We start from the raw sequence: 10,095 nt of genomic DNA, 5'->3' as shown, positions 1-10,095 counted from the left end.
GCCGCGCACGCAGCACTCAGGCAAAAATGCACGGATGCTTCTCCTCCCAGGCCGAATCTCCCCAAGGGAGAAACGGGGTATTCGGAGAGTCCCTGAAATGAAACTCAATAGCAACGAAGGTACCGGTAAGCAGGGATTCTTTATTGCAGCGCTGGGCAGCGCGGGGGATTCTCCACCGTGAGTGCTCCACCGATTGGGCAGACTTTCAGAGAGTGTATACCATAAAGTCCTACCCATTCACAGGATTCCCGAGAATTCAGTTACATAATCATGGTGTTTCCTGGAGCTTATTAACATAGGCAAATGCCCGATCCGCACGCGCAGTCGTCTCCCGTGGTGGTCTTCAAGTGGTCTTTGGGGGTCTTCAGATGTCTGCTTCGCTGTGTTCGCTGATTGACCTTTGCTTCTGCCCAAACTCCGCCCTAGGATCGCGTAAACGGGCTCCTTCAAGGCTGCTGTCATTCTTCTGGGACTTCCCATCTTCCCTGCCTTTGTCCTCCCCCGGCCCAGTTGTCCCAGACGGGATTATCCCGGAGCCCCCTTATCTTCCAACCGTTCTAACGACTCTCTAAATCGCAGAGGCCTCCCTTCCTTTTGCTTAGTTAAGTGACCACGACATTTCAAACATCCTCCTTGCCCCTAGGCTTTAATTCTCTCAGGAGGCATTTGGATGCAGTGGCTGCGGCCATCGGGGCTTGAGCCCTTTCAGCACCAGCGCAGCGGCGGGGCAGGGCCAAGCTTTGCTGCACGCTCAGCGGTTGGTCCGCAGCCCCGTCCGTGGCCCGCGCTGCTGCATTGCCCTCCAAAACCTCGCCCGACGCACAGGGGGACGCAGCCCCCAGCGCCCCGACGCGGGAGCAGAGCGGGCTCCGCAGCAGCAGCGCCCCGACGGCGGAGGCGGAGGCCGCTCCTCCCGGGCCGGGGCGAGCCACCCCGCCCCCTCTGACGCCCCCTCTGTGACGCCCCCTCTGTGACGCCCCGGCTGCACGCGACGACGCCGCTCTTCGGCCGCCCCCTGCAGGCGCCGGCGGTCAGTGTGGTCGCCGTCGCGGAGGGACCGGCAGCGCGTCTCTGGCTGGCAGCGTCGGGGGCTGCGAGCCGCGGCCGCGGCTCGGGGCTCCGCTCTCGGCTCTCCCCGCCCTCTCCCCCGCCCCGCCCCGCCCCGCCCGGGGCTCGGCAGAGCCCGCCGGGCGCCTCCTGCGGCTGCTAACGGCGGGGCGGGCCATGCCCTCGCCCCCGCCGCAGCATGCAGAGGCTCGTCGCACTCCTCAGGAGGGTGCGGGAGCGGCCGCCGCCCGGCAGCGCTCCCGCGCCCGGCGCCGCCGGGGCCTCTGAGCTCCGGGAGAAGGGCTGGGGCGAGCTGCACAGCGCGGCCGCCAGCGGTGACCTGGCCCGGCTGCGGCGGCGCTGGTGGTGGAAGAGGCTCCGCATCAACTGGCGGGACGCGAAGAAGCAGTAAGGGGCGGGCAGTGCCCGTAGCAAAGCCCCCACCCCCCCTGGCTGGAGGAGCCGGCGAAGCCCGGCACGGTCGCAGGCGCCCTCGGAGCAGGGCCGGCTCCACAGCGCTGGCCGTCCCGGCGGCCTGCCCAAGCTGGGCCAGGAGGCGGCGGATGCTCTGCTCCGCTCCGCTCTGCCCTGCTTTGCCCCGCTCTGCCAGCCTGGTCCCTGTCGTGACTCTTCGGTGGAGCTCAGCAGGCCTTCGTCCAAGCAGAGACGGCTCCTTTCCTGCCGCCAGACCGAGCGCCTTGCTTGGGCAGGGCACGGGTTGGCAGAAAGACGCGGCACAGCCTTCCCGTTGCTGTTAGAAATCCCATCCCCTCTGTCTCTGGGACACGTCTGGCACGGGACTGGTCGGGGGAAAACCCAGGGGCTTGCGCGGACCCCGCAGTCTCCGTAGACTTACGTAGCCTCCCTTGACTTCAGGCTGCCAAGACGCACGCGGTCTCCTTTGCTGTGCCGGGTGGCTGGGCAGTCCTGGAGGGAGGGACCAGTGCCTGGGCACAGGACTCTGCTTGTGCGGGTTCCTTGACGCAGCCGAGGAAATGCCTCCTGACTCAAGGCAGGCGTTGGGGATTTTGCGTAGCCAGCCCCAGGCTTTGGCTGTGCAACTGCTGCCACGGGCTCCGGAACGAGAAAGCTTGCTTTCGGCTTGTTTTTTGCTAGTTGAGGCTTACGGCCCCATGTGGCGGCTACCACAGACTGAAACGATGTCTTCAGCTGTCTGTCAGCGTTAACTGCGTTTATTTAATTTCTAGGACGCCTCTGCACCTTGCTTGTGCCAACGGCCACACCGATGTCGTTCGATTTCTAGTAGAAAAGAAGTGCCACCTAAATCCTCGGGACAGTTTTAAGAAATCGCCGCTGATGAAGGTACGTCGAAGAGGTCATGCTGTTGCCCATTGGGCTTACTGATTGTGCGCTGAGCGACACATACCTCGCACAATTCTTTACGTAGGCCTGCGTAGAAACAGGCGTGTTGTAGTCAGCGGGGAAGGGGCGTGTGTCGCCTCATCTTTGAAGATGCTCACACGTTCCAGCGTTGGGAAGATGCGGGAGTTCTGACAGAGAGAAGCGTAGATGTTGGAAGTTATTCCTCCTTTGTGTCGTGTTTCCAGGCAGTAGAGCACCAGCACAAAGACTGTGCGACTCTTCTGCTGGAGCACGGTGCCAACCCTGACCTCAGAGCTGCTGGCGGCAACACTGCCCTTCACCTGGCTGCCATCATTCATAGCAAATCTCTAGCAGAGCTGTTACTTGAGCACAATGCCCATATTGATGCTCAGAATGAGGTAAGTGTGGACCTTGGGCAAGGCTCCTCTGCCCAAAACTTGCTTGACTTTTCTGTGCGATTGTAAGGGAGATGATTTCTCCTTTCAGCTGGGATACACTCCGCTTACTCTTGCCATCACCGAGCACTGTGAAGAGATGGTCGAGTTCCTTCTTCAAAAAGGAGCTGACGTGCACGCTCGAGATAACCATGAAAGGTAGAAGGGTTTGTCAAAAGTGCGTGTGGGACTCCTTAGCGTTGTTCAGGTTGGACTGATGGGAGGCATAGGAACGAGCTTTGAAAAGGAACCAGGAGCTGCCCAGATGGAGCTCCTTCTGTGTGACTTGTGAAAGCAGGCGCGCACTCGGCTGCTCTCTTACCTCAGGGGATGATTTCCGCACTGAGGACCGCAAGAAAGCGTTGGCTGTGGTGCCACATGCGCGCGCGTGTACGCACCCACACCCGCACCCTGCCAAGTCTGCTCTGGGCGGGTGGCTGGCCTGGAGACCTCCTGAGGTCCCACCAACCTGAATTCCCCAATGCTTCCGTGCGCTTGGCTGTGCTTTCACTCTGCGTGCAGGAGAGGGGAAAGGAATTGTTTGGGGAGCAAAGAGGGACTGAAGTAATGGCAATGCAATGTCTGCAGCAGCTGATGTATTTCCTATCGTCTCTTGGATGATTTAGGACCACTCTGATGTTTGCTGCTCTTGCTGGGGATATGAACATAACACGACTTCTTCTTCGGCATGGTGCTGATATTTCTCATGAAGACAGGTTTGGCCACACAGCTATGCATTATGCCAGTACCTCTGCACGCTCTGAGTAAGTGATTCACGTCCTCGTTACAGCAGTTGCACTGTCAGAATATCCGTGCTGATGTATGGCCCTTTTTGGTAACTTCCCGGGGGTTTAATGAGGGGTCGAGACCTTTGTTGAAGCTGGGCTCAGTGACGTCTTCCGATGCATCTCTTTCTGCGTCCAGAGTGGATTTGGAAGCTGAGAAAAACTTCCCCCCACAGCTCTCTCCGACAATTCACCTGTGTGCTCTCAAGCTCCACTCAACTCAACTGACTAGCAACTCCCTGCCTTTTGTTTCAGAGGGGATCTAACTGCTATCCCCCGAGTTAAACTCTGCAGCGGTTTTCCTCCTCTCATGGGTAGCTTTGCACCCCTGGCTGTTCCTTCGCTAAGACGACTGTGTGTGCTTAACAGCTAGGCTGAAGGAAATAGCCCTCTTGCCTAGTCATGGTAGCCTAGTGATGGGGGAATGAACTGCATTATGCCTTGTCTAGCCATAAACAACTGCCCGTGACTGCTTGTCACTGGATCTCAACACTGGATTTCTTCTCCCTCTGCCCCTTCTGTCAGCCTCTATTCATGGGAAGCAGGAGAGAAGGATGCTTGGGTAAATCGTGGAGTAAAATCCCCTTTAGGAATAAAGCATGTTGGAAGATGGCTCTAGCAACACAACATGTTCATTCCTTCCCTCCAGGCCTCTGGCACAGTATCAATGTTGCGCTAATGCACCGTTTTGCATAGCAGCCTTGGTCTGGAGCACGTCTTTAACATTTTCTCTTCTCGTTTGTTTGGGCTTTTTTGTTTTGTTTGTAGTTCTGCTTATGAAGCAAACCTGAAAGTGATCTCTCTCCTGAGACCCAACTGACCCTCCGGCAGGGCTGGTAGAAGAGAACACCTATACAATGTAGTTAACCCGTGCAGTGCTTGGAATGCAACCGCAACCTTTGTTGGCCTCTTGATATCCCCCTTAGGAGCTCTCTAAACTCTCAGGTCCTCAGACTAACCATGGGAATTTCTGAAGCCTTTCCAAGTCAGGACTGGCTTTGAGGAGATGTTGCCCTGGCTTGACGTGAAGACTTGCTACAGCATTAGTATAGCGTCCCAGTGAGGTAGAAGCTTTGTAGTTAGACGGCAGTCTGCCAGGGAGCTTGTTAATCTCGCTGGCCCTCAAAATGGAGAGGCTGATTATCAGAGGAGACTGTAGCCAGCAGGGGGGAGTTACTCCATAGACAAGAATAGGCACCTCTAGTGGGAACAAGCCTGTAGCGAGTATATCAGTCTCCACTCCTCTAGTAGTGCAGTAAGTCGTGTGTGTGTGTGTGTTACCCTTTACCAGCTGGCTATGAATATGGTACGATGGCTCATGAATGGCTGTTGCTCTTCCAGCAGAGAGCGTATGCAAGTGTGGAGGGATTTTTACGGAATGCTTTTCCTTCCTTTCCGCATATAGTATTGCTAAACAACTGGAGGAATACGTGGGCTGTGAAAGGATGGGAGAGAGTTCTGCGGGAGGCACAGAAGGCGCAACAGTACTTGACAGCTCTTGCTCTGGGACACCTGCTGACTTTCCCTGGGGCACACCTACACTGACCGGAGCAGGTAGGATCCTTCACCGCATAGGAGGTGATAAGGACAAATGCCTGTGGCCTGAAGGAGAGCGACAACCTGTCAGTTGGACACAGGGCTTCAGAGACTGGGAAGGGCAGAGTAAAATAAGGCACTCATGGCAGCGTCATGCTTCTTTCCTCCTCTGTAGGTGTCTTCCCGGCAGCAGAGCAAGAGGAAGATGACGACTCCCCTTTTGATTCTGAGGTAGAGTCATAGAATCACAGAATCATTTGCCTTGGGAAAGACCCTTAAGATCTTGGAGTCCAACCGTAAACCTCAGACTGCCAAGTCCACCCCTAAACAGTATCCCTAAGCGCCGCGCCTACACGTCTTCTAAATCCCTCCGGGGTGGGGCCTCAACCACTTCCCTGGGCAGCCTGTTCCAGCGCTTGATAGCCCTGTCAGTGAAGAAAGTTTTCCTAATATCCAATCTAAACCTGTTCCTGATACAAGCCAGGATGCTATTGGCCTTCTTGGCCACCTGGGCACGCTGCCGGTCCCATTCGGCCGGCTGTCGACAAGCACCCCCAGGTCATCTTCCGCCGGGCAGCTTTCCCACCACTCTTCCCCTTCTCTGAAGGAGGCAGTGGGGCCCCACTGGGCTCGCTTGCTTTGGGGCTCCTTTCCCTCTGCTGCTGCTTCCGCCACACGCTCGTAACTGGGACCTGGACATGCCGGTGCTGCAGGCAAGCTGTTCACTTAGCACTGGGACGACGTCAGGTCAAGCTAATGATGCGGGTCTCCTAGCAGCTGGCCTTTGAGCTGCATTTCTAGTGCAGGATTGAAGCAGTAAAGCTTCCCGCCGGCTACAATCCTCTGAAATCCTAGGAGGCTGGCGCTGTGAGCATTGCTGGTTTCCCACCACACAGCTCTCTTCTCCACATCCAGTCAGTGTCAAGTGGTTGCCCGTAGGGCCTAGCGTCCAGACGCTTAGCTGCTTCTGCCTAGGTCCTCTCGATCTTGGGCAGGTGTCCTTCGGCCCCTTTTGAAAGCCCCGCTCAACAGAGATGCCCAACACGCTGGCTCTGTTTGCCCTTTTTGCTCTGTCCGTCACCTGACACCACGTTACGCGTGGTGGCTGAAGCGGGAGATTTGTGCGTGGAAACGGGTCGAGGTGGAGCCTGTGCCAGTTCTCACGCCTGTCTTTTAAATTACGCAGACGGATTCGGAGGGTCCCAGGAGAGTGGCGACGGGTGCGCAGCTTCCAGATGCAGAGAGACGCGGAGCGTGCACGCCGTCCGTTGCACAGGGGCACGGCAATGGTAATTTCCTGACGGGCTAAATGGTTACCTTTGTAAGCTGCTGTGGAGTGAAGCGGATGGGGAAAAGCAGAGTGAAATAAGCACTCGCAGCAGCGTCGCCCCTCTTTCCTCCTCCGTAGGTGTCTTGCCAGCAGCAGAGCAAGCGGGAGATGATGTCTCTTCATTTGAGAATGAGTTACTTTCTCCTCCGGAGGTAATGCAGGAGTCACGCTTCTGTAACCCCAGTGCTGAAATGCAATGTGAATCTGCAGTGCTGCTGGGGCTTCCTGTCCCCACTGTCTGTCTCTCTGTCTGTGTTCTTGCTCTCTCAGGTTTCTGCACTGCAGCGGGAAGAGCATCAGCTAAAGAAGGGTGCTTTAACTCAAGCACATTGTCAAGGCAACAGACAGGTGACTCTAATAGAGGCCGATGCAGATATCTTTAAATAGAGCCTGTTGGTGTACGGAGAGCTGTTCTTGCAACTGAGTTCATTTTGGAATGCTGCTGAGAGGTGGTTGTTGTATTTGGACCTGAACTGAGTTTCCAACCTCATTTCGTTCCCGTTGTGAAGCAGAAGGTCTGCATAAGGAGGGAAAACAGTGGGCTGGAAAAAAGCGCATGCACGGACTCGCAGCCTGTGTTCCAAGGAGAAGAATACTTAAGCCTTTTCTGTGTATGAGGAAAGAGAAAGCCTCATGAAGAGCTGCCGATAGTTTAGATGTGCTCAGCTGAGAAAGATGCCCGCAGATGCCTGCTGGTGGCGGCCAAAATCTCTGATCTTTGAATTCACTAGTCACAGAAGCATAGAATGGTTTGGGTTGGAAGGCACCTTCAAAGATCATCTGGTCCAAGCCCCTGCTGCGGGCAGGGACATCTTCCACTAGATCAGGTTGCTCAAAGCCCCGTCCAGCCTGACTTCGAACCCTTCCAGGGATGGGGCATCCACAACTTCTCTGGGCAACCTGCTCCAGTGTCCCACCACCCTCGTTGCAAAACATTTCTTCCTCATGTCCAATCTAAGTCTACCCTCTTTTAGTTTAAAACCGTTGCCCCTTGTCCTGTCACTACAGGCCATGGTAAAAAGTCTCTCTCCATCTTTCTATATTGAAAGGCTGCCATAAGGTCTCCCCAGAGCCTTCTCTTCCCCAGGCTGAACAACCCCAACTCTCTCAGCCCTTCTTCATGGGAGAGGTGTTCCAGCCCTCTGATCATTTCTCTCGCCCTCCTCTGGACCTGCTCTAACAGCTCCGTGTCCTCCTGGTGCTGGGGACCCAGGGGCTGGATGCAGTGCTCCAGGTTGGGTCTCACGAGAGCAGAACAGAAGGGGAGAATCACCTCCCTCAGCCTGCTGGCCACCCTGAAGACGGATCTAATGTTATAATCCCATGAGGAAAAGCATCTCTCATGTTGTCATCTTCTTCTTGATTTCTCTGTGCTCATGGAACGTGCTCATGTTTCTTTAGAGATGGGTCAGGCAGCTGCAGCAGGAGCTTGCCGACGCTCTCAAAAAGAACGCCCTGGCAGAAGCTTCACCTGAAGCCAAGAAGCGCTACAGCAGGGACCTGCAGGAACAGAAACTGCAGTTGCAGAAGGAACTGGACAGGTCTAAAGCGAAGGTATGGAGAAAGCCCGTCTCTTGTCTCTTGGCAGGGGCCCGGGCCCTTTTGTAGCAAACCAGAGTGGGGAACTGATCCTTTCTTGGGGGTTTTGTGGAACCCAGGGTGGTTCAGTGTGCGGCTCGCTGTGATGAGGGGGCTGGGAGGGAACAGCACTGCTGTCTTTGGTGCCTGCTGGTTTGCACCGCTTGAAGTAACAGTGGAGGGCTACGCTAAGGTGGTCTTAGTATACTAGACAACTTGGCAACAGGAGTAGATTGAGTGACGTGTAAGGGACTCACCTGGTTTTATAAGCCTGGCGCCTACCATTACAAAGGCCACTAACCGTGAAAGTCACTTTGTCCTTAACTGGAGAAGGGTGTTCCTTTCAAAAAGCTGCTTCTCCAGTTTCACAGAGCACACACGTATTTGCTGCTTCTCTTGGGTTTGGCAAAGCGGAGTGTGTGCTGACAGAGAAAGAGTAGGCATGCTGGAGTGTTGCGCTGGTGCTTTTTTGTATTCCCTCATCACGTCATCACTGTTAGGGAGTTGCAAAGTCACTTTAGGAGCAGGAGGAGGAGTGTTGTGGCAGCATTTAGGAAATGCTGTAGGAAATCAGTGTCGACGTAGGAGAGGGGCCCGTAGAAAAGATGAAGAAGTAACATGGCTTTGGAGGGTCGACGTGAGAGTCAAAGCAGTCCACTCCTTTTTATCAAACCTAAGCTGACCGCTGGGGATTCTTGTTGTGGTTTGACAGCTGCAGGAATTGAAAGAACGGCGTATCCGGACTGAGTGTTATGTCACGTCCCTGAAGAACGCCATAAAGGATAAGCAGAGGGAACTAACAACTTCCAGGAACCAGCAGGGCCTTCTGGTCGCATATTCTAGAACTACGGCTGTCGCAGAGCTGAAAGAACGCATACGACGGTAAGGAAGTACCACAGTGGAGCAAGGCTTTGCTTTGTGCGATTGTGTGAAAACAACAGGACTGTCTTCTTGCATCCCAGTGAGATAATAATACACGATTTTCAAAGATGCTTTTGTTTTAGATGAGGTTCTTTCACACTCTTCTGTGGGGATTTGTGCTCTTGTGGACTTCTGTGACAAGGCCTGTACTTCTTTTCCAGGCTCCAAGTTGAAAACGCCAGGCTGGAAGCCACAGTCCAGCAACAAGCCACGACCATTGAAGCCCTTCAGAAAGACCTGCAAGCCTCTGCCTCAGTAAGCTAGTCGGAGCCTTCCCTTTTCATGAGCTACAGAGCCCAGTTCCGTATTCATGTGGGGAAATTTTAAGATGAGGTTTTTGTTGGAGAGCCTACGAGAGATCAGTTCCTCTGTTCTACTGACTATAGGCTTCTCTGAAAGTCCTGCTGGCCCATTCCCCAGCTTTCTGGCTTTGAGAGTTGTCCCATGAGACTACAGCAAGTCCCACTTAACGCCATCTTTGTTAAGGAGTTGACAGTAAGGCACTGGCTTGCGTATTTTCTGCTTTAGACCAGTCGTGAGGTTGAGACCTCAGGCAGTGCTTCAGACAGTCATGCAGTAGAGGCATTTGGTACTTTTGGCTGCGGGCTTTCCTCGCGCTCAGGTGGAGCCCAGCGCTTCATCCTGGAGGCTTGACTATCATCATCAGACTGTGACAGGAATTCTTCCGTTGCCTGTACTCTGGTCACCCTCCTGTTTTAGTGACTATGGATTCCTTGGCCAGAAGGTGTGGGTCCGTAATGCAACAAGAAGACCTCCAAAGATGAAAATCAGCAACTAATAAGGGAACGACACCTCCCTTGGCAGTATTTTGTGTGCTTGGGGGGCGTTGCAGGGCAGGCAAACGCTGTGCTGGACTGATGCTGGCAAGAGAAGCAGAAAGGCCGTGAGGCGTGACCTTCAGTCGGGAAAGTCCTAGCGTGACTCCTTTTTCTTCTTTTAATGCTGCGGTAGGCTCAAAATGGCCTGGAGGACTTGGCCACTGGCTTTCAGAAAACACGGACTGCAAACAAACACCAACATCAGCAGGTATATGAACGGCTTCTGGGAATGACTGGTTTTAGTCTTTGAATTTCTTGTGGGCAGGTGACGTATGAAAAGA

At 54.6% G+C, this 10,095-nt stretch overlaps 1 protein-coding gene across 1 annotated transcript; it reads left to right on the top strand.

Moving 5' to 3' along the window:
- Positions 1-1,459: 1,459 nt before the first annotated feature.
- LOC148054608 (uncharacterized) lies at positions 1,460-10,095 on the top strand (the record flags this gene model as incomplete). The annotated part of the gene is made up of 11 exons (XM_087766006.1): positions 1,460-1,873; positions 2,164-2,370; positions 2,616-2,789; positions 2,878-2,984; positions 3,452-3,589; positions 5,016-5,351; positions 6,638-6,824; positions 7,878-8,030; positions 8,767-8,936; positions 9,137-9,230; positions 9,948-10,095. Coding segments are annotated over 11 exons (2,097 nt in total), but the record flags the coding sequence as incomplete, so codon positions are not given.

Source organism: Nipponia nippon, unplaced genomic scaffold, assembly GCF_047370975.1.
Source record: "Nipponia nippon isolate SJK-2023a ecotype South Korea unplaced genomic scaffold, ASM4737097v1 scaffold_3, whole genome shotgun sequence".
In the NCBI taxonomy this organism is placed as follows: Eukaryota; Metazoa; Chordata; class Aves; order Pelecaniformes; family Threskiornithidae; genus Nipponia; species Nipponia nippon.
This window is presented reverse-complemented; position numbering and strand designations above follow the sequence as displayed.